Genomic DNA, 23,257 nt, shown 5'->3' with positions numbered 1-23,257 from the left:
TGGGGTCACTTGTGTACCTTACCGTACCCGGCTCCCCCAAAGTCATCTGGAGACTTCAGTGAACAGACATTTAAGTTTTCTTGTAACTCTCACAGTGAGGAGTCTGCACAGACACTCAGCATATGCCTGTTGAGCAGGACAATTGCTGTCCCACTGTTGTGACCCTGCCTGACCTCCAGAAGCCACTGTGTCCCAGGAATAAGGACAGCGCTCCCAAAGGACTTATTTCAAGGGTCTCCGGAGATGGCTCAGCATGCAAAGCATTTGCCCTGTGAGTCTGATGACCCAATTTTAGGTCCTTAGCACCCATGTAACGCCAGGTGACCTCAATGGTCCACAGCAGTAATCCCAGTATACAAGAGGCAGAGACCAGCTCTCCGCATCAAGCTGGCTAGTGCCACTAGTTGAATGGGATTAAGGGAAAGACCCTGCCTCGGTGTATACAATGGAGAGTGATTGAAGAAGACATCTGACTCAGCAGTCAGGAGCGCTGACTACTCTTCTGCAAGTCCTGAGTTCAATTCCCAGCAACCACACAGCAGCTTACAAACATCTATATCTACACCTGTAGTCCCACGTGATCAAGATGCCCTCCTTCTGATATGCAGACATAATCCAGACAAAACATTTGTATGCATAAAACATAAATAAATAAAACTTTTAAAAACATTTATTTATTTATTTATTATGTACACAGTACTTGGTCAGCATGTACGGGCACCAGATCTTATTATAGATGGTTGTGAGCCACCATATGGTTGCTGGGAATTGAACTCAGGCCCTTTGGAAGAGCAAGCAGTGCTCTTAACCTCTGAGCCATCTCTCCAGCCCCAAATAAATAGATCTTTAAAAAGATTACTGGCTCAATTCCTACCTTTCTTTGTGGTTCATACTATATGAACCCTGAACTAACTCAAGGGATTTGTTCTTCCCTCCTGGGGATGTGCGTAAAATACTCCCCCCCGTGTACATCAATCAAGTTTTCAAGTGTTTTATGACAGACTTTTATAGCTGTTCTTACTAAAGACGGAATACAGCCAGGGCACTGTTCAGGGTGCATTCTGGGAACTCTCATACGATTTAACTAGGCTATAAAACATACAACTTGGGAGTTAATTTGGGGCAGGTGGTAGTGCTTTAATGGAGTCTTAAGAATATGCACTAGGGGCCTGGAGTGATGCCTCAGCAGTTAAGAGCACTGGCTGCTCTTCCAGAGTACCAGGGTTCAATTCTCAGCACCCACACAGTGGCTCAGAATTATCTGTAACTCCAGTTCTAGGGGATCCAATATTCTCATACAAACATACATTTAGGCAAACTACCACTGCACACAAAATAATAATATATAAAAAATATGATCTAGGCTGGAACATAATAAAGAAGCACATAGGGTCACGTGGCTAAGATTAACTAGCCTGTGAGGACATCCCATGACCGGGCACTGTTTGTTCTCTTCTTCTCTCATGTTAGTCCCAAGAATCGAACTCAGGTCTTCAGGCTTGGTGGCAAGTCCCTCAACCTCATGAGCTATCTCACTGGCCCATGGTTGACTGTCGTGTGTGTGTGTGTGTGTGTGTGTGTGTGTGTCCCCTGCTTCTACCCCCAACAAGGTTTCTCTGTGTAGCCCTGGCTGTCCTGGAACTTGCTTATAGAGCAGGCTGGCCTTGAACTCATATTCACAAGTGTCTGCCTCCTGAATGCTGGGATTAAAGGTGTGTACCACCTCTGCCTGGCTTGTCTAGCCCAGGTAGGCCTTGAACTCAGGATGTAGGTAAGGTTGACCTTGACTTTTGGTTCTCTTTCCTCTTCCCAAATGCTGGAGTTATAAGGGACAACACAACACTCAGGCTTTTGAGATAAGCTCTTACAGTTTTATAGCCCAGGCTGGCCTAGAACTCATTATTTAGCCCAGGCTGGCCTTGAACTCCTGACAATTCCCCTACCTTGGCTCACAGTGTGCGCCAGCCCACCCAGCTTCAGTTTTCTTACTTGAAATAAAGTAAAAACACCTTCCATCTTTGCCAGGTCTTCCACAGCAATCAGTTATAAGTGATGACTTTTTTTTTTTTTTTTTAGTTTTTCCAGACAAGGTTTCTCTGTGTATCCTTGGCTGTCCTGGACTCACTTTGTAGACCAGGTTAGTCTTGAACTCACAGAGACCTACCTGCCTCTGCCTCCCAAGTTCTGGGATTAAAGGCACACACCACCACGCCTGGCAGATTTTTTTTTTTTTTTTTTTTTAGGGAGTGATGGTTTGAGACAGGATTTCTCTATGTAGCGTTGGCTAATGTTTTTGTTTTTGTTTTTACGTGTCAGGATGTTTTGTCTGCATGCATGCATGGATGTTTACCACATGCATTCCAGGTATCCATAGACTCTATAAGAGGGTATCAGATCCCCTGGAGATGGAGTAACATACAGCTGTGAGCTGTCATGGGGGTGCTGGGAATAGAACCTGGGTTCTCTGCAAGTGCAGCCAGTGCTGTTTGCTGATGAGCCATCTCCAGCCGCATTATTATTCTTACGTGTGGGTGTTTTGTCTGCGTGTCTGTGTAGCCTGTGTGCATGTCATGCCTGCAGATGCCAGAAGAGGGCACTGGAGTTCCTGAACCTGGAGCTATAGACAGTTGAGTCCATATGGGTGTTAGGAATCCTGGGTCCTCTGGACGTACGCCTGATGCTCTTAACCACTGGCCCATCTATCCAGCCCTGAATGATGACATCTTATTCTCATGTTTTGTCTCTGTCTTAGTTTGGGTCTCTTGTTGTGAAGAGACACCATGACTACAGCAACTCCTGTAAAGGAAAACATTTAACTGGGCCTGGCCTATACTTTCAGAGGTTTAGTCCATTATTGTCATGGCAGGAAACGTGGCAGCGTGCAGGTGGACATGGTGCTGGGAGAGCTGGAGTTGATCCTAAGGCATCCAGGAGGAGACTGTGTGCCACACTGGGCGGAGCCTGAGCATAGGAGACCTCAAAGCCCACCTCCACAGTGACACACTTCCTCCAATAAGGCCACACCTCCTAATAGTGCCACTCACTATAGCCAAGCATTCAAACATATGAATCTATGGGGGCCGAACTTGTTCAAACCACCACAGCCTCATACACAGTATGTGATGACCTGTTTTGGTTTTTGTTTTTTAAGATTAATTTATTATGTATACAGTGCTCTGCCTGCATGTACCCCTGTAGGCCAGAAGAGGGCATCAGATCCCATTATAGATGGTTGTGAGCCACCATGTGGTTGCTGGGAATTGAACTCAGGACTTCTGGAAGAGCAGTCAGTGCTCTTAACTGCTGAGCCATCTCTCCAGGCCTAGTTTTGTTTTTCAGACAGGGTCTCACTATGTAACCTTGGCTGACCTGGAACTTACCCCACTATGTGGACCAGGCTGACATTAGACTCACAGAGGATGCTGGGATTAAAGACATGTGCCACCATGTGCCTATGTGTGATGAGCTGAATTCTTTTAGGCTGAATGTGATCCAGAGGCCAGGAGGATCTGAGTTCGAGGCCGGCCAGGTCTGTGTGGCAATTTCAAGTTGGAATTTCGCATTTGCATCCAGATTCTGTTTAGAGTCCTAGAGTTTCAAAGACTTTTTTTAGCCAGGTGGTGGTGGCACATGCCTTTAATCCTGGCACTCTGGAGGCAGAGGCAGGCAGATCTCTGAGTTCAAGGCCAGCCTGCTCTACAAAGACTGACTTTAGAAGCTGGTGATCATGAGGGAGGGGCCATTGCCTGGTGTCTTAGTTAGGGTTTTATTGCTGTGAAGAGACACCCTGACCACAGCAACCTTTATAAAGGAAAATGTTTAACTGGGGCCGCCTTACAGTTCCAGAGGTTTTAGTTCATTATCATCATGGCAGAAACATAGCAGCATCTAGGCAGACATGGTGCTGGAGAAACCAAGAGTTTTACACCCGCAGGCAGCTGAAGGAGACTGGGTAACACACTGGGCATAGCTTGAGCAAGTAAGACCTCAAAGCCCACCTCCACAGTGACACACTTCCTCCAATAAGGCCACACCCACTCCAACAAGGCCCCACCTCCTAATAATGCCACTTCCTATGGGCCAAGTGTTCAAACACATGACTGTATGGGGGCCATACCTATTCAAATCCCCACATCTGGTGACCTCTAGATGCCAGGATCTAACAGCTTGGGCTACATAGTGCTGCCCACTCCTGTAGACTTTGAGTGCTCTGAGCTGCAGGTGAGAGGGTGACAAATAGGGTCCTGTCCTGTCATCAGCCACTGCAGCTTCATTGGAGTTTCTTGGTCACCTTCCAGGATTGGTGAGCTTGGCTCTGATAGATGACGATGGGCAAAACTAAAAGCAAATGGATGTGAAAAATAGTCCCGGTGATGCTGGGCATGGAGGTGCACGCCTTTAATCCCAGCACTCAGGAGGCAGAGGCAAGCAGATCACTGTGAGTTCGAGGCCAGGCTGGTCTACAAAGTGAGTCCAGGACAGCCAAGGAGACACAGAGAAACCCTACCTCAAAAAACAAAAAACAAAACAAAACAAAAAAAAGTCTTAGTGATGACAAGTGGAACTTGGCATGATTAATCTCAGCATCAGTATTTGTTTGTACATATATTTACTTGTGTATGTATGTGTGGGGGGCTGATAATGATGATAATGCTGGGGAGAGATCTTTGTGGATGGCAGAGGACAACTTGTAAGAAATTGGTTCTCTCCTTCCCACCATGTGGGTTCCAGAGATGGGACTGAGATCTTCAGGCTTGGTGACAATAGCCTTTATCTGCTTGCTAACCCATCTGGCCAGCCCTCAGTTCAGGTTTTTAATAGTGACCCCTGCTCTCCCTCTGGAGAGTGAACAGAATGAAACTGACACCAACCAGCCTGATCTACAAAGTGAGTCAGGACAGCCCAAGGCTACACAGAGAAACCCTGTCTTGAAAAACAAACAAACAACTGACAGCAAAACACATCACCCCTAGGAGCTGGGGCTGTACCTCAGCAGGCAGAGTGCTCGTCAAGCATGTGTAAAAGTCTTGCTTTCAGCCTCCACAGAGAAGTGAACTGGGTGTGGCAGCACTAGTGGGAAATCTCAGCCCTCTGGCCAATCCTAGGTGGAAGCCTGAGGATCAAGAGTTCAAGGTCATCCTCAGGGTAATGACAAGTTCAAGACCACCCTGCCTGAAAAACGTTGAGCCAGTGAAATGACCTACAGGGGGGATGCAGTTTTCTCTCCAAGCCTGGCCACTTTGATTCCCAGAACACACAAAGGTGAAAAGAGAGCTGACACCATAAAGTTGCCCTCTGGGCTCCACACCAGCACTGTGGCAAAAGCAGGTTGTCACACATCACACACACACACACACACACACACACACACACACACACACCTCTCTCCCTCCCTCCCTCTTTCTCTCTTGCTTGTTGGGAGTTGGTCTGGTGCTATGTATTCTGATGTTAACTACTGGCTCCCAAGATCTAGTTGCTGCTCAGAGGAGCAGAGTCTCACATACATACACCTGGCCTTGTTCTGTAAACCTTGCCTAAGATTATTCCTGTTTGACCACTAAAAAAACTGATACCTAGGCAGGGCCAGAAGAAGGTAGGCATGGCCTAGGTTCTCGGGCTTTGAGGGAAGAGTAAGATCTTGGAAAGGAGCAGACTGGTATTGGAGGAAGAAGGAAGCAGAACCACCACCGAGATGGCTTAGGTGGAGGGAAACACATGGCCGATCGGCATGGATGCAGGAAAGCAGCCCAGAATTAGCAAGTATTTTGGAATTATGGGTGGATGGTAGCTCAGATAGAATTTATTAGAGCAGATGATGTGATATGGGGGCTTGGAGGAAGGTGAGGATAGCTCTGGAGGTAACATCTGCCATGCTCCAGGTGAAATAAGGCTATTCTAAAATCTATCAGGTGTCTGTGTCTTTATTGATTGTGATAGCGGGTTAGGTATCTACAATATCTGTTCAGTATAGCTGTATAATATCTATAATAGCTTTAATAATTATAAGGCTAATAATAACCATTAGCCATATTTTATATTAACTAGATCTCTCTCTCTCTCTCTCTCTCTCTCTCTCTCACACACACACACACACACACACACACACACCACATCTGGGAGTGGTGGTGCATACCTGTAATTACAGCAGCCCTGGGAGTGCTGAGGCAGAATTGAGAGTCCCAGGCCAGCTTTGGCTACAGAGCTGCCTTTCAGACAGACAAGCCACACAGTCCTGTGGTACAGGAACCTCTGCTTTTGCCTCATGGCTGAGGCCCAGCTGTCAGGGACGCCTCCTGTTGCGCAGTCTGTTCCATGTGTCATCATTTTGCAGGTCACGGCATTCCTTTCGGGGTCATCTTTGGTGGGACTGATTTAAATGAAGATGCCAATCACAAAGAAAAAAATGAAATCATGGGAAAGGTTCTGGAGGAAGCCAGGTAAGGCCGTGGGTGCTCTTCTGTGGGAAGGTTTTCATCTTACCAGGGAAAACAACCTCACACTCTCAGTCATGAGGCCTTTGCCAGGCACGGTGGCTCACGCCTTTAATTCCAAAAACTTCGGAGACAGAGGTAGGTTGATATCTGAAAGTTAAGGCAAGCCTGATCTACATAGCAAGTTCCTGGATAGCCAGGGCTACATAAAGAGACCCTGTCTCAAAACAACAACAAAATGAAACTGGCCCTTAGTATAGTTTTGTTTTGCTAAAAATTCTCATTGTAACCAAACAAGGTTACAATGCACCTGGCCTACTGTTAATATCACACGAGCATTCCAGAAGGTTCTGTATAGAGCTGGTGTGTGTGTGTGTGTGTGTGTGTGTGTGTGTGTGTGTGTGTGTGTGTGTGTGTATGCTGAAATAGGCTCTTTTGTAAACTCAGGCTAGGTCTTGACCTCTGGGTAGCTGAAGATGACCTTGAATTCTGCTCTTGCCTGACCTCCTAAGCATTGGGACTATGGAAATGTAGCATGGTTCAGGGCTGAATAGATGATTTAAAAGAGCAAAGGAAGCCAGGCGCGGTGGAGTATACCTTTAATCCTAGTACTCGAAAGGCAGAGGCGGGTGGATCTCTGTGAGTTCGAGGCCAGCCTGGTCTACAAATAGAGAGTCCAGGACAGTCAGAGCTGTTACACAGAGAAACCTTGTCTCAAAAAAAAAAAAAAAAAAAAAAAAAAAAAAAAAAGAAAAAAGAAAAAAAAGAAAACAGAAAAAGAAACCCAACCCCCCCAAAACCACAAAGAAACCCTGTCTCGGAAAACAAAAAACAAAACAAAAAAGAACAAAGCAGGCCTAAGCTAGGTTTCTCAGTCCAAAGGTCACCCTTGTAACTGTTCTGCAGTATGGCTGTTCACTATTTGGTATGCCTCCTGTCTGTGCTGCCTTGTGAGTTCTATAAAGCATTGGAGAGACAGTTACCAGTGGGGTTCTGTATCTTGGCTTAACCATCCAGGACCAGAGAGCCTCCAAGAGCATGGCTCTGTTGGATGCAGTGTGCTTCTATGGGATAAAGCACCCGATGGTTCTGTGGGGATAGTATGGGACCAGCACCTCCTGACCTATGTGAGCACTGTGTGAATGTGGAAAAACACTCATACATAGAAAATCAAAATAAGTATATCTTCAAAAACAAAACAAAACCAAGAAACCAAATACAACAATGACAACAACAACAACAACAACAACAACAACAACAACAACAACAGTACTTAGGACCAGAGTTCCCTTCCCTGTACCCACATTAAGGTAGTTCCTGACATAACTGCAGTATAACTCTAGCTCCAGTGAATAGGCGCCCTCTTCTGGCCTCCATAGGCACTGCACTCACATGGTGCAAACACACACACACACACACACACACACACACACACACACACACACACACACATCCCTTAAAAATAAAAATGACCCACTAGTGCAGATTTCTTACTACTATTTGCACATTCTAAAAACACATTACCTTTCTGCTTACATAGTTCATGCTGCACAGCCTTGTGGAAGAAAAGTAATTCTATTTACTGAAAACATTATTGAACAAATCCATCTTGCAGTGTTATCATTGGGGTTATTTATTGCATTGTTATTAAAACAAATATTGCCTTTTTTATTGGGGGGTTATTGATTGAGGCCAGTGGGCAAGAGAGACACATGAATCATGAATGTCTTGCTGATACCACATGACTCATGTGTCTATAAATGAGAGGGTATTGGGCTTGTCTGGCTTTATAGTGAGCATTTAATTTTTAATTAATTAATTTATTTACTTATTTTTTTATTTTGGTTTTTTTGAGACAGGGTTTCTCTATGTATCCTTGAGTGTCCTGGACTCACTCTGTAGACCAGGCTGTCCTCGAACTCACAGCAATCCGCCTGTCTCTGATTCCCAAGTGCTGGAATTAATGGCATGTGCTACCACTACCTGGCTGAGCATTTCATTTTTAATCAAACACTTTTTAAATAGGTGGGGTTTTTTTTTCTATAGGGGCTATGCGAATTTTTTTATTATTATAAACTTTCATCCTATACAGTATAGTTTTTTGGTTTTTCTTTTCTTTCCTTTTTTTTTTTTTTAAGATTTATTTATTTAAGTATACAGTGTTTCACCTTCATGTATGCCTGTCTACCAGAAGAGGGCGCCAGACCTCACTGTAGATGGTTGTGAGCCACCATGTGGTTGCTGGGAATTGAACTCAGGACTTTTGGAAGAGTGGGCAGTGCTCTTAACCACTGAGCCATCTCTCCAGCCCCTGTTTTGCTTTGTTTTTTTCAAGACAGAGATTCTCTGTAACAGCTCTAGCTGTCCTGGAATTCACTCTGTAGACAAGGCTGGCCTTGAACTCATAGAGACCCGCCTGCCTCTGCCTCCCAAGTGCTTGGATTAAAGGCGTGCGCCACCATCACCTGACCTATACAGTATAGGGTATTTTTTATTTAAAGATTTATTTATTTATTATTTGTACAGTAAGTATTCTGCCTGCATGTATGCCTGTACACCAGAAGAGGGCACCAGATCTCGTTTTAGATGGTTGTGAGCCACCTGTGGTTGCTGGGAATTGAACTCAGGACCTTTGGAAGAACAGACAGTGCTCTTAACCTCTAAGCCATCTCTCCAGCCCTACAGTAGAGCTTTAAATCGTAATTTTGGATTAGGTTTCCAGCTTCTAAGAATTATGATGTAATAAGTGCCTAAAAATTATATCATAAATATCAAAATTAAATGACATGTATCTGAAAACTGGGATCAATTACTTTCCAGGTACATTTCTGAAAAATAATGCCTATCCCTTACTGTTTATTTAAAAAGGTGTGTATGGGTGTTTTCCTGCATATGTATCCGGCATTATATGTGTGTCGTGTTCTTGGAGGCCAGAAGAGGGCACCAGGTCAAAAGGAACTAGAGTTACAAATGGTTTTAGCTATCATGTGGGTACTGGAAACTGAACTAAAGTCCTCCGAAAGAGCAGCCAGCGCTCTAACCACTGAGCAATCTTTCCATCTTGGCCCCAGTTTTATCATTACATGTTTTAAGATACATCCCGTGTAGGAGGGTGGGAACCTTTTCTACCTATTTAACCCCTTCTGTGACTTTGTGCTGTGCTGTTCGCAGGTGTGTCTGAGTCTGACCTTGGCCTTTTGTTCACATTAGATCTCTCGTTCTTTTCCTCATTGCCAATACTGGTTCAATCTTTGCGTGTACTTTGTACTTGGCATGGATGTCAGTTTGTCCTGCAAGTCTCATTTCTGCATTCTTTTCTAGAATGGTTGTTACTCAGTGACATGCGTAGGTTTTTTTTTTTTTTTTTTTTTTTTTTTTGAGACAGGGTCTCTTTGTATAGCCTTGGCTATCCTGATCCAGGCTGGCTGCTCAAACTTACAGAGATCCTCCTGCCTCTGCCTCCCGAGTCCTGGGATTAAAGGTGTGCGTCACCACGCTGGGCCCTGCATGTTTGATTTTTGTCTTAGTTGGGATTACTATGGCTGAGATCAAACACCATGATCAAACACAAGCTGGGGAGGAAAGGGTTTATTTGGCTTGTGCTTCCACATCATGGTTCATCATCAAATCAAGTCAGGGCAGGAACCTGGAGGCAGGAGCTGATGCAGCCAGAGGCCATGGAGGGATGCTGCTTATTGGCTTGCTCCTCATGGCTTGCCCAGCCTGCTTTCTTTCTTTCTTTCTTTTTTTATTTTTTATTTTATTTTATTTTATTTTTTTGGTTTTTCGAGACAGGGTTTCTCTGTGTAGCCCTTGGCCATCCTGGATTCACTTTGTAGACCAGGCTGGCCTTGAACTCACAGCGATCTGCCTGCCTCTGCCTCCCGAGTGCTGGGATTAAAGGCATGCGCCACCACGCCCGGCTTCTTTTTTTTAAAAAAAATATTTTATTTATTTCATGTACATGAATGCTCTATCTGCCTGTACCCCTTTATGACAGAGGAGGGCATTAGAAGGTGTAGATGGTTGTGAGCCACCATGTGGTTTCTAGGAATTGAACTCACGACCTCTGGAAGAGCAAACAGTCTCTTAACCACTGAGCCATCTCTCCATCCCCGTCCAGCCTGCTTTCTTATAGAACCCTGGACCACCTGCCCAGGGATGGCACCGCCCACAGTGGTCTCTGCCTTCCTCCATAAATGACTAATTAAGAAAACGCCCTACAGGCCTGGCCACGGCTTGATCTTAGGGAGACATTTTTTTTTTTTTTTACCTGAGGCTCTTTCCTCTGTGATGACTCTAGCTCAGGTCAAGATGACATAAAATCAGTCAGGACAGTATCTCTATCAGTTACTCTTCTCACTGCTGTGACAAAGCACTTGACGAAACACTTGACAAAAGCATCTGAAGGAAGGAAGGACCCAGGTGCAGTGCACACTTTTCACCCCAGCACCCAGGCAGATGTCTTTAAGTTCAAGGTTAGCCTGTTCTACATAGGGAGTCTCAGGCCAGTCAGGACTACACAGAGAAAACCTGTCTCAAAGCAACAACAACAACAACAAACAAAGGAAGGATTAATTCTGTTGTTTTGTTTTTTATGGTTTTTCGAGACAGGGTTTCTCTATGTTATCTTGACTGTCCTGGACTTGCTTTGTAGACCAGGCTGGCCTTGAACTCACAATGATCCACCTGCCTCTGCCTCCCGAGTGCTGGGATTAAAGGCTGCGCCACCACGCCCGGCTGGAAGGATTAATTCTGGCTCACTGTTTGAGGGTACACAGTCCACTCCAGTCCAGTAGTGTGAGGCAGGTATGGTAGTAGGCATATGAGGCTGCCGGTTACGTAGTATCCCCAACTCAGGAAGCAGAGAACAATGCTGCTCTGGCACTCAGCTCACTTCCTTTTATTGGGCGCCTCAGTTCCACTCCTCCTTGGCGTGGTGGTGCTCATAGTGTGGGCTTTCCCAACTTAGGTTTTCTAATCTAGAAACCCCCTCAGAGACATGTCCAGAGACTTGTCTTTTAGATGACGCTAGTTCCTGAGGGTATGCATGCGCGCCGCGTGATTTTTAACAGGTAGGCGTTCTCAATACCAGATCTGGGCGCTGCAGCACACAGCGTTCCCTGGTCAAGCTCCTGGAGGACTCATAGTATTATCAGCTATGCCATCTATTGAATTGTCATTTTCTGATCTTTTTGGAGGGGGGAGGTGGAGTTCAAGACAGGGTTTCTCTGTGTAGCCTCGGTTGTCCTGGACTCGCATTGTAGACCAGGCTGGCCTCGAACTCACAGAGATCTGCCTGCCTCTGCCTCCTTCAGCGCTGGGATTACAGGTGTGTGCTACCACAACCAGCTCTGGCCTTTGATTATTTATTTATTTATTTATTCGTCCATTTATTTATCTATGTGCGTTGGTGTTTCACCTGCATGTCTGTCTGTGTGAGGGTGTTGGATCCCCTGGAACTGGAGGCACAGACAGTTGGGAATTGAACCTGGGTCTTCTGGAAGAACAGCAGCCAGTGCTCTTCTTCACCTCTGAGCCATCTTCCCCAGTCCTGGCCTTTGATTTTTCATCTCTGCTTCCCCAGTACTTTTTTTTTTTTTTTTTTAAGAATAAGCGGCTTTGAGCATCACTGAGTTTATTCCCACACACACCTTTCTCTGCTGTGGGTGGAGATGGGGCCTAATGGGCAGTGGCCAGGAATAATGACAACGGATGGAGCCGAGAGCAGCATCCTCCCCGTCTCATGAGCGGCTGGGCAGTGAGTGCTGTTCCACAGCTGTGCTAATTGAATTCCAGCCTAATTGGCTGTTATCTCTACCCATTGACCAGGTTTGCCGTGGCTTTCACAGAGGCGATGAAGGACACAGCACAGGTGCAGTGGGTACGTGCTCTTCCCTTGTCATTTCAGTGGGGTTTGGGGACAGGGAAGAAGTCTAGTGGACCACGGTGGCACGTCACAGGTGTGTGCTGCACTTCTCCAGTGTGGGTGCCCTACAAAGACACAGGGTCTCTCTGTGTTAGCCTTGGCTTTCCTGGACTAGCTTTGTAGACCAGGCTGACCTTGAACTCACAGCGATCCACCTGCCTCTGCTTCCCGAGTGCTGGGATTAAAGGCATGAGCCACCATGCCTGGCAAGGAATAATTTTTTTTAATCAATTCTTTGCAAATTTCATACAATGTATGACAAACTTTTTAAAGTTGAAAAGACAGTGTGTTTGGGTATTTTTTGCCTGCACGTGTATCTAACTACCACAATGCATGTTTGTTGGGTGCCTGAGCTTCCTGGAGCTGGAATTACAGACAGCTGGGAGCCATCATGTTGGTGCTGGGAATTGAACCCCGGCCCTCTGCAAGAACTGTCGGTGTTATTGGCCAGTGAACCACCTCTCCCACCCCATACAATGTATATTGATCACGTTCATCCCTCTCAACTCCCCTTCCCAGGGCTACCTTCCTTCCCAACCCACCTAGCGTTGCATCCTCTTTTGCCTTTTAAAGCCTTGGAGTCCAGTTGGCTGCCCATGTACTCTTTCATGCCGGAACTGCTCCGAAGTGTGCTCAGCCTACCAGGGACCACATGTCAAGAGAAAGCCGACTCGCCTTTCCCCAGCAGCCCTCCGTTTGCCAAAAAAGCTCCTCAGCAAGGAGTAGGACTTTGTGCCTTCCTCTCCCTCCTCCATGCTGGGTTCTTTGTTTGTTTTTGTTTGTTTTTTTGAGACAGGGTCTTTCTGTGTAGCCTTGGCTGTCCTAGACTCACTTTGTAGACCAGGCTGGCCTTGAACTCACAGTGATCTGTCTGCCTCTGCCTCCCCAGTGCGTGGGATTAAAGGCGTGCGCCACCACGCCTGGCTCCAGTCTCTCATACACACACACACACACACACACACACACACACACGCATATATATAATATTCTCTGTGTGTGCTCTGGCTTTACAAACACCAGAAGAGGGAATCAGGTCCCATTACAGATGGTTGTGAGCCACCATGTGGTTGCTGGGAATTGAACTCAGGACCTCTGGAAGAGCAGCCAGTGCTCTTATCCTCTGAGCCATCTCTCCAGCCCCTCTCCAGTCTCTTAGTACAGCTTCGAAATGGTCTGAGTCCGACTGGTACATTCATACACGTGGAAGACACTTCTGTGCTCACTAAACAAAGTGTCGTGGCTATCTCTACGATACCCTGGTATGAAATTTGAGTAGCGCATTGACCGGGCCACAGTTTAATAGCGATCTGTTTGCTATGTATAGATGTTTTGCCCGTGCGTGTGTCTGTGCACACCACATGCGTGCCTGGTGCCAGTGGATGTGAGAAGACAGTGTACAGGGTGTTAGATCCTCTGGGATTGGAGTTACAAATGGTTGTAAGCCACCATGTGGGTGCAAGGACTCAAACCCAGATTCAGTGGAGGAGAAGCCAGGGCTCTTAAACACTGACTGAGTCATCTCTCCAGGGTCTCTCTGTGTAGCCTTGGCTGTCCTAGACTCGCTTTGTAGACCAGGCTGGCCTCGAACTCACAGAGATCCATCTGCCTCCGCTTCCCAAGTGCTGGGATTAAAGGTGTGCGCCACCACCTTTGGAAAGCCATATTATTTTATTATTTTTTTAAATTAATTTATTCTTGTTACATCTCAATGTTTATCCCATCCCTTGTATCCTCCCATTCCTCCCCCCCCCCATTTTCCCATTATTCCCCTCCCCTATGACTGTTCCTGAGGGGGATTACGTCCCCCTATATTTTCTCATAGGGTATCAAGTCTCTTCTTGGCTACCTGCTGTCCTTCCTCTGAGTGCCACCAGGGAAAGCCATATTATTAATAAATCATTTTTGGAACAGTCTTATGTTGTGGTCCTGATTATTCTGCTTCCGCCTCACAAGTGCCAGGGTCACAAGTGTGCAAAACAAGCCTTTTTGTTTGTTTGTCTGTTTGTTTCTTTGTTTTGTTTTTCAAGACAGGGTCTCTCTGTGTAGCCTTGGCTGTCCTGAACTTGCTTTGTCAACCAGGCTGGCTTCAAACTCACAGCGATCCACCTGCCTCTGCCTCCCGAGTGCTGGGATTAAAGGCGTGTGCCACCACCACCCGGTTTACCATTTTCATTTTAATCTCATGGGTGAAGTTGCAGGCATGTTGCCTGTTCAGCTGTTTGTCGGGCATTCACTTAAATCCCAGTGGAGGCTGGTGAGATGCATTGCTCAGCAGGTGATAGGTGCCCTTTCAGCTTGATGACCTGAGTTCAGTCCCTAGATCCCCCATGGTAGAAGGAGAGAACTGACTACCTCACGTTATCTTCAGCCTCCACACATGGCCCGCAGCACATGCACACAAAGGCCCTCCCAAAACAAATACATACATATGGCTAAAAACAAAAAAACCCCAAACCCAGTGAACTGTGGCAAGGCGCTTCAAGAAAAACAACTTATTGATTACCAGCAATAAAGTCAAAATTTGAAGCCAGAGAGAGAGAGAGAGAGGGAGAGAGAATTTTAGCAAGCTGTGGTAAGACCGCTCAGGGGCAGAAGAGTGAGGCAGGCAGGGTGCCAGCTCAGTTTCCCATACTACCCGGCTTCAGCCAGATCTGTGCTCTGGCCGCCTTCTTCCAAGAATAGTAACCAGGCATTTGAGAAAACAAGCAAACACTGAAAGGCTGGATACAGCTCAGGGCTTAAGAGTACTGCACGGCTTTAATTCCAGCACTCAGGAGGATGAGGCAGGTGGATCTCTGTGAGTTCGAGGCCAGCCTGGTCTACAAAGCGAGTCTAGGACAGCCAAGATAACATAGAGAAACCCTGTCTCGGAAAAAACAAACAAACAAGAAGAGTACTGACTCGCCTTACCGGAAGCCCAGCTTTGATTCCCAGCACACAGGTGGCAGCTCACAACCATCTTTAACTCCAGTTCCAGGAGGTTGAAGGCTCTGTTAAGATGTCTGCAGGCCCCAAGCATGAATGTGGTATACATACATACAACCAGGCAAAACCTCTCATGTGCATAAAATAAAATAATTAAAACAAATGTGTTTAAAAAAAAAAAAAGAGGACTGCAGAGATAGGTCAGCAATAAAGAACACATACTGCTCTCGAAGACCTGAGTTCGTGTCCCAGTTACCAGCATTAAGTAGCTCACAACTGCCTGTTAAGTCCCCATCCAGGAGATCTGACGCCCTCTTCTGGCCTCCATAGGCACCTGCACTCATGTTGCACAGACACTCACACCCACAAATGTTCTATAATTTAAAATAAATCTCTACTCCTGCCTTTAATCCCAGCACTTGGGAGGCAGAGGCAGGCAGATCGCTGTGAGTTTGAGGCCAGCCTGATCTACAAAGTGAGTCCAGGACAGCCAAGGCTAACACAGAGAAACCCTGTTTCATAAAAAACAAAAACAACAAACAAACAAAACTAAAAAAGCAAACCCAAAAACAAATCTTTAATTAAAAAAAACAAAAAACAAAAACAAACCAATAAGGAAGGAAAAACTGTAAAGTAGCCAAGATGACTTGGTCCCGAATGAGGATGTAAGAAGTACTGACACAAACCTAATAAAAGAGGAGATTAACTTGTTTTCATAGCTTAAAGGCTGGGGGACAGTTATTAAATTTGAAAGTGAAGCTTTTTTTAATACGCATTTTTGTACAGGATTGGTGGGTGGATTTTGCAATAAAGTTCAGCCCAATACCTTTATCTGATTCAATTTCTCTCAAATACAAATATGTATAAATAACATAAAGATTTCTTTCCCCGCTGCGTTTATGGAGTTCTCTTGGATAGATTTTTGAGGAGAGACTTTGATTCGTGTACCGTGAACGGGAATAATGTGTTTTGAACAACTCGGTCCTTAATCTTCCTGGAGGAAAAGCCAGCTTTGGTTTTTAATTTTATGTTGTCTGTTTTGAAGGCAGGCTTGACTCAGGCTGTAGTTTTGTTAATCTTATCTAAGTATTACCAAAACATGACCAGATATCAGCAATCCTAGTTTAGAAAGATTTTTTTGTTTCTAGTGCTCTGTGCTTTCTTTCCTCCTCCTCCACTTTTTTTTTTTTTTTTTTTTTTTGAGGGAGGGTCTCACCATGTATCTCTGGCTGACCTGAAATTCCCTATGTAGACCAGGCTGACCTTGAACTCAAAGAGATGGGCCTGCCTCTGCCTCCTGAGTGCTAGGATTAAGAGTTTTGGAGCCACTACCATGTCTAGCACTTTGTGACTTCAAAAGAGAGAATATGGAGGCTGCAGAGATGGCTCAGTGGTTAGGAGCACTAGCTGCTCTTGCAGAGGACTCAGGTTCAATTCCCATTGTCCATAAGGCTGCTTAACTGTCTGTACGTCCAGTCCCAGGAGATCCTATGCCCTCTTCTGGCCTCTGTGGGTACTGCATGTGCATGGTTTCTCTTCCCTCCCCTCCCTCCCTCTACCCCGTCTCTGCCCACCCCTTTCCTTCTCCTCCCCTCCCCTTCTCTGGCATTTTTAAAAAGAGAATATGCATATATACAGATATCATGTATATAAATGTAGTTTTAAGCAGAAAATCCAGTTCAAAACTTAAACCTGTATTTTCTCCACCTTCATTTAGAAAGGTGATTAAGTTGGGTGTGGTGACATGCTAAACCCAGAACTCCTACTATTCTCATTAGAAGTCCACTTTCTGAGCTGGGCACTCTTTCCTTCTGTCTTTCTTTCTTTTTTGGGTGGTGGTGGTGGTGAGACAGGGTTTCTCTGTGTAGCCTTGGCTGCCCTGGACTCTCTTTGTAGACCAGGCTGGCCTCAACCTCACAGACATCCGCCTGCCTCTCTGCCTCTGCCTCCCCGAGTGCTGAGATTAAAGGTGTGTACCACGGTGCCCGGCTAAGAAATAAACTTTCTGATACACGTATAAAAAGTCAAGATGTCCCCTTTAGGTCCCTTTTCTACTCAGAATTAATCAAGCTGGCTACTGAACCCTGCAGTGGGAAGAAATAGCTGCTGCACTAGCACCCTTGTGAATTTGTCTATTCACTCATCTCTCAGGGCTACTTCTCTGGGATCTAATGAAAGCCTAAAATGCTAAGAACGGAGGCTGCCTTATGTGCTATTTTAAGAAGAAGGGGGAGAGCATTAAGAATCCATTTTAATGCCCATGGGAACTTATTGCTTAATTTGACTAATCAGTTGATATGAAAAGGCAATATCCCGTTAGGTACATGTTCTGAAAAGAAAAAGTGTGGCTTTGTAAGAGACTCGTTTTATAGAAAGAATAAAACTAACACCGGGGCAGGAGGGGGAGTGGCAATCTTGGGGGCGGGGCTCTCCGCTGTACAGCGCCTGCCTAGAACCCACCGGGGAGGGGCTGGGGCTTAGTTTGGTGGATGAGGGATGGAGGCGTGGCTCAATTATAGCACTTGTCTCTGACACCCCCCCCCCCCCCCGAGTACCACAAGATAAAGGAGAAGTCAGAGGAAAAGAAAGATTAGGCTACAGCTACGAAAAGACCTCCCGGTCTCCAGTTAGTATAATAAAAAAAAAAGCCAAATCTTCTGATATTAAACGTCCTGCACGTGGGAACTACATTAAAAGTTCTTGTAATATAGATGCCGTGTCTAAGGCTCAACAGGCGGCAAAAATAATAACTTCGGCTTGAAATTACAAAAATGACTCCCGCTCCGTAGCTCTCTTAAAAGAACGTGTATATAATGGTTACAAATTGCTCCGAGGAAATCACCATCCATCCACACAGTGTTCACATGTTGTATCAATGCAGATCACACACAGACTGGCACTTCTGTGAGAGGCTATTTACTCGCTTACATATAAATCTCTTACAAAGCAAGGAGAGAAGCTAACACAGGAAAACAAGGCGGGGTCTCACCATGAAAACATACGCGGGCGGGGGGGGGGGGGCGGGAGATTCGTAACGCATTTTTATAACTGGCCTGGGGGTATAACTCAGTAGGTAGTGTGCCCCTTAGCATGTGCAACCCCTCCCTGCCCCCCAGTTCCATCCCCTAGCCCCACACTCTTGGTGGTGTGCCTCTGTAATATTACTCAGGAGTGGAGAATCTGAAATTAAAGGGCACCCTCAGCTACCTAGCTTGTTTGAGGCCAGCCCCAGCTACAGGAGGCCCCATTTTAAATACATAGGGTGGGGGTGGGGGTGGGGCAGGGAAGACCTAGGATGTGAATATGGTCCCAAGTATGGAATCTAACAGTGGAGAGGCTTCGAGCCTGAAGATGAGTGGTTTGGAACCCTGGCAAAAGCTGGGCTCGGGGCATGGCACACAGTCTACGGAGACATGTCAGTTCAGGCACAGGGCCACTGGAGGTCCTGAGAGAGTCCTGCTCCGAAGCAGTAAGGCCCTGAAGACCACAGCCCACCTTGCAGGTTGACCTAGCATGCCTTTTGAGCTTGTTACTGTTTTCTAATTTATGTGCTAGTGAGGGCTAGGGTACCACAGGATAACTTGCCTGTCTCCATTCCTCATTTTGTGTTTCATTTTGCAGATGGCCTCAATTACTTTAAGTGGGAGATTTTCGTCTTGTTTTGTTTTGAGGCAGGGTCCCTCTTATAGCCCAGGCTAGCCTCAAACTCAAAGCAATCCTCCTGCTTTCATCTCCGAAGTGAGGAAACTATAGGCCCATGCCACTGTGCCTAGCTGAGAAATTTTTGAATTATTTCCTTGTTAAAGGCTTGGGGCGAAGGTGGTTCAAGGGATTCCCTCAGGGACAGCTGTGCCTGCTGGATGATGCCTTGAGTAGGACAGGGAAGGCAACCCCCAAATGCAGCGAACCTCAGTGTTCTGGAATGGAAGCTACTCTTCCTCTTACCAGTGGCTGGTTCCGCATCTTACCATGGAGTGTCTGCCTGTCCAGGCTGTGTTACCACAGCTTGCTCCCCCACCTGGCAAATTAGTTTGAGGACCAGTGTACGTACCCCTTACGTGTCAGGCCTTGCTTTGTTAGCGGTGCGCATGCATATGTGTACACGCTCCACACACGCATGTGCTTCATCTGGCTTCATCAGACTAATTAGATCACAAGATAAGCAATGTTGGTCCCAGCTGCTCACCTCCATCCCCTCCTCTCACCTCCAGAGGTCTGTGTTTTGACTACAAGCATCCGCCGTGGGACAGAGGATTTCCTGCCCCTCTGCAGCTCCCACCTCTGTGTCAAATGTGACATTTAAGGATTTCTGTTTTTTTTTTTTCTTTTGGTCTATTTATTTATTATTATACAGTGCTCTGCTTGTGTGTACATCTGCAGACCAGAAGGCATTGTAGATGGTTGTGTGCCACCATGTGGTTGCTGGGAATCGAACTCAGGACCCCAGGAAGAGTACAGTTAGTGCTCTTAACCTCTGAGCCATCTCTCTAGGCCCGACCCCCCCCCCCCTTTTTTTTTTTTCATTTAAGCATTTCTAGGACCTGGAGAAACAAACTCTGCCACTTGGTGGCTCTGTACACTTTTCACCAGGAAATGCCACGATGAATAAGAAGTTGGTATCTAGGTACAAAAGGGGAAAAGGAGAAAGGGGAGGAAGGATAGGATTGAAGGAGGGGAAGAGGACAGACGGAGGGAGGAGTGGAGGAGGGAGAGTGCAAAAGTGGGGACCTCTGCCTCTGCCTGGATTCTGGAAACACTGAGGGCGCTGCCAAGTCTTGAGGTCAACCTATCTTTCCCATTGGCCAACTCTTGTGGTCTTTGGCTCCTCCCTCTCCTCCTCCCCTCTCCCTCCCTGTCCCTCTCCCTTTTCTTTCCCTCTCTCCCTCCTCTCTCCTTCCTCCTCGGACCTGAAACAAAGTTACTGACTGCCACTTCCCACCCACCTCTGCTGCAGCGCAGGTGCAGGCGCAGATGCACTCCTGGGCTTTGGGACTTTCCTGCTGACAGCCCCATGAGGCTGCATTGAGATGGATTTCTTTCTTTGTTCTTCTTAGAGACTCTGTGTTATTAACAACAAAGCCCATTAGGAGTGGAAGTAACTCTATTCTCCTTACAGGCCCTTGTGGGTGGCTTAGAGATGTTTCCAAGAGGATATTTATCTTAATCTCTAAAATGTATAGAATGCTTTGGACCATCAGATTAACTCTCCCCATTTTTCTTCCCCTTTCAAAAGCCACATGCTACTGGGAAGATCTTTGTCCAGAGTCAAGGTAAGAAATGATACATATATACATACATACACACATACATACACACACACAAATATTTATATATATATTCTATAGTACATTTAATACATATACAACTTATTACATTTTGGTTTTTTGAGACAGGCTTTATCTGTGTAGCCTTGACAATACTGGACTCACTTTGTAGACCAAGCAGGCCTCGAACTCACAGCAATCCTCCTGCTTCTGCCTCCTGAGTGCTGAGATTAAAGGCGTGAGCCACCACCACCTGTCAATTTATTACATTTATTTTTCTCATTTGTGTTCACATATACAACACACATATGAAAGAGGACAACTTTCAGTATTCAGTTCTCTCTCTCTCTCTCTCTGAGACAGGGTTTCTCAGTGTAGCCTTGTCTGCCCTGGACTCTCTCTGTCTCTCTGTAGACCAGGCTGGTCACAGTGATCCACCTGCCTCTGCCTCCTGAGTGCTGGCATTACAGGCATGCACCACCACGCCCAGCTTCTTCCTCTTTGTTTGAGACAGGGCTACCACCACCTGACTTGGCTGTCTCTTTCCACTATGTCAGTCCCAAGGATTGAAGTCAGGCTTGGTGGCAAGTGCCTTCACTTCAGCTATGGAGGCATTTTGCTAGCCCCCAGACACTCCAAACTTGAAGAGACTGTTGGCTGATGAGATAATATAGTTTCTGAGATGTACTTAGAACAAGTAGGAGAGGATACATTTCTATTGTTTTCTAACATTAGAAGAAAAGACAGGGCCAGGCATGTTGGTGCACGCCTTTAATCCCAACACTCTGGAGGCAGAGGCAGGTGGATCGCTCTGAGTTCGAGGCCAGCCTGGTCTACAAAGCGAGTCCAGGACAGCCAAGGCTACACAGAGAGACCCTGTCTTGGAAAACAAAAGCAAAACAAGACAAAAACAGAAACAAACAAACAAACAAAAGTGGGATGGTGCGAGTGAGACAGGTTGGTACAAGTGGGATGGTGCCAGCGGGACCGGATGGTTGTGAGTGGGGATGATGTGCGCGGGATGGTTGCGAAAGGATGGCAAGCAAGAGGGATAGGATAGTGCTGGTGGGATGGTGCTGGTGGGATGGTGTTGGTGGGATGGTGTTGGTGGGATGGTGCTGGTGGGATGGTGTCGGTGGGATGGTGTCGGTGGGATGGTGCTGGTGGGATGGTGTTGGTGGGATGGTGTTGGTGGGATGGTGTCGGTGGGATGGTGTCGGTGGGATGGTGCTGGTGGGATGGTGTTGGTGGGATGGTGCTGGTGGGATGGTGTCGGTGGGATGGTGTCGGTGGGATGGTGCTGGTGGGATGGTGTCGGTGGGATGGTGTCGGTGGGATGGTGCTGGTGGGATGGTGTTGGTGGGATGGTGCTGGTGGGATGGTGCTGGTGGGATGGTGCTGGTGGGATGGTGCTGGTGGGATGGTGTTGGTGGGATGGTGCTGGTGGGATGGTGTTGGTGGGATGGTGCTGGTGGGATGGTGTTGGTGGGATGGTGTTGGTGGGATGGTGCTGGTGGGATGGTGCTGGTGGGATGGTGTTGGTGGGATGATGTGACCAGGGTGGTGCAAGAAGGGGGGATGGTGCTAGTGGAATCCACAGGTTCATTCAACCTCTGAGCTTAGGGGCCCATGAAACTCCGTTGTCGTGCTCGGGAAATTGGAATGATTTTGTAAGAACCAAAACCTCGGGCTGGAGAGATGGCTCAGAGGTTAAGAGCACCGGCTGCTCTTCCAAAGGTCCTGAGTTCAATTCCCAGCAACCACATGGTGGCTCACAACCATCTATGATGTGTTCGGATAGATGCCCTCTTGTGTTTCGCCGGTGTATATGCAGGCAGAGCACTGTATACATAATAATAAATAAACAAATCTTTAAAAAAAAAAAAAAAAAAGAACCAAAACCTCATTTCTCTCTCTCTCTCTCTCTCTCTCTCTCTCTCTCTCTCTCTCTCATACTGCTTCCACCAGGAATTGCAACGATACCAAATGCCGACTTTAACTGGAACACCTTCCTCCGGCAATCAGGTAAGGAATGGCTCCCTTCCTGAGACTTTGCCAGAAGCATCCCCTGCCATCTGCCCCTGTTTGAAACCGTCTTGCTGGACCCTGCTTTTCTCTTTCTACAATGCTTTGTGTGACCCCCCCCCCCCCCCATTCTTCATGCGTTTGCTTAGATGGGTTCTTAGGAATATCCTCAACAGTGGGTTTCTGTGTGAGACTGTACACTTAGCATCTGAGCTCCATGCACCCTGCAAGACTGTTGCCTGCCAAGGTGGCATCAGGGCACAGCCTATCGCTGGTGTCGGGGAGGGGCTGTTTCCAGCCTGTGGTGGAGTTCAGAGAAACGTAGCCACTCTCTTTGGCTTCCACTCACGGTGTGAAATAAGCTCAGCCATCATGCTTGAGCAGAAGTTCACTGTGAAAAGGATTTTAAATATAGGCTGCTTATAAAAAAGACCTGCACTATATGATGTTTTTTAGGATCAAAAGTTTCCAATTAGATTGCCACCCCAGACCCTCTGGGTTGTAAACAGGCAAGGCTGTCTACTGACACGAGATTTGAAGACAAGAATTTGTCTGTTTTAACCCAACATGTTTTCCCAGATGGCAACAGGGCTGTTTAGTGTTGGTTGCCTGTGTATGCTCATTCAGGTGTGTGCCCGTGGGTGTGTGTCGATGCCGGAGGGCAACCTCAGGTGTCATCCTTA

General features: G+C 46.6%; 1 protein-coding gene across 1 annotated transcript in view; it reads left to right on the top strand.

Moving 5' to 3' along the window:
- The window catches only part of Glt1d1 (glycosyltransferase 1 domain containing 1), a 73,689-nt gene that overhangs the window by 12,218 nt on the left and 38,214 nt on the right, over positions 1 to 23,257 (top strand). Inside the window, exons 3-6 of the mRNA XM_051161424.1 lie at positions 6,332 to 6,437; positions 12,264 to 12,315; positions 20,519 to 20,555; positions 22,518 to 22,574. Coding sequence (XP_051017381.1) covers positions 6,332 to 6,437; positions 12,264 to 12,315; positions 20,519 to 20,555; positions 22,518 to 22,574 — 252 coding nt within the window. The remainder of the gene's footprint in view (positions 1 to 6,331; positions 6,438 to 12,263; positions 12,316 to 20,518; positions 20,556 to 22,517; positions 22,575 to 23,257) is intronic.

Source organism: Acomys russatus, chromosome 19 (assembly GCF_903995435.1).
Source record: "Acomys russatus chromosome 19, mAcoRus1.1, whole genome shotgun sequence".
Lineage (NCBI taxonomy): Eukaryota > Metazoa > Chordata > Mammalia > Rodentia > Muridae > Acomys > Acomys russatus.
This window is presented reverse-complemented; position numbering and strand designations above follow the sequence as displayed.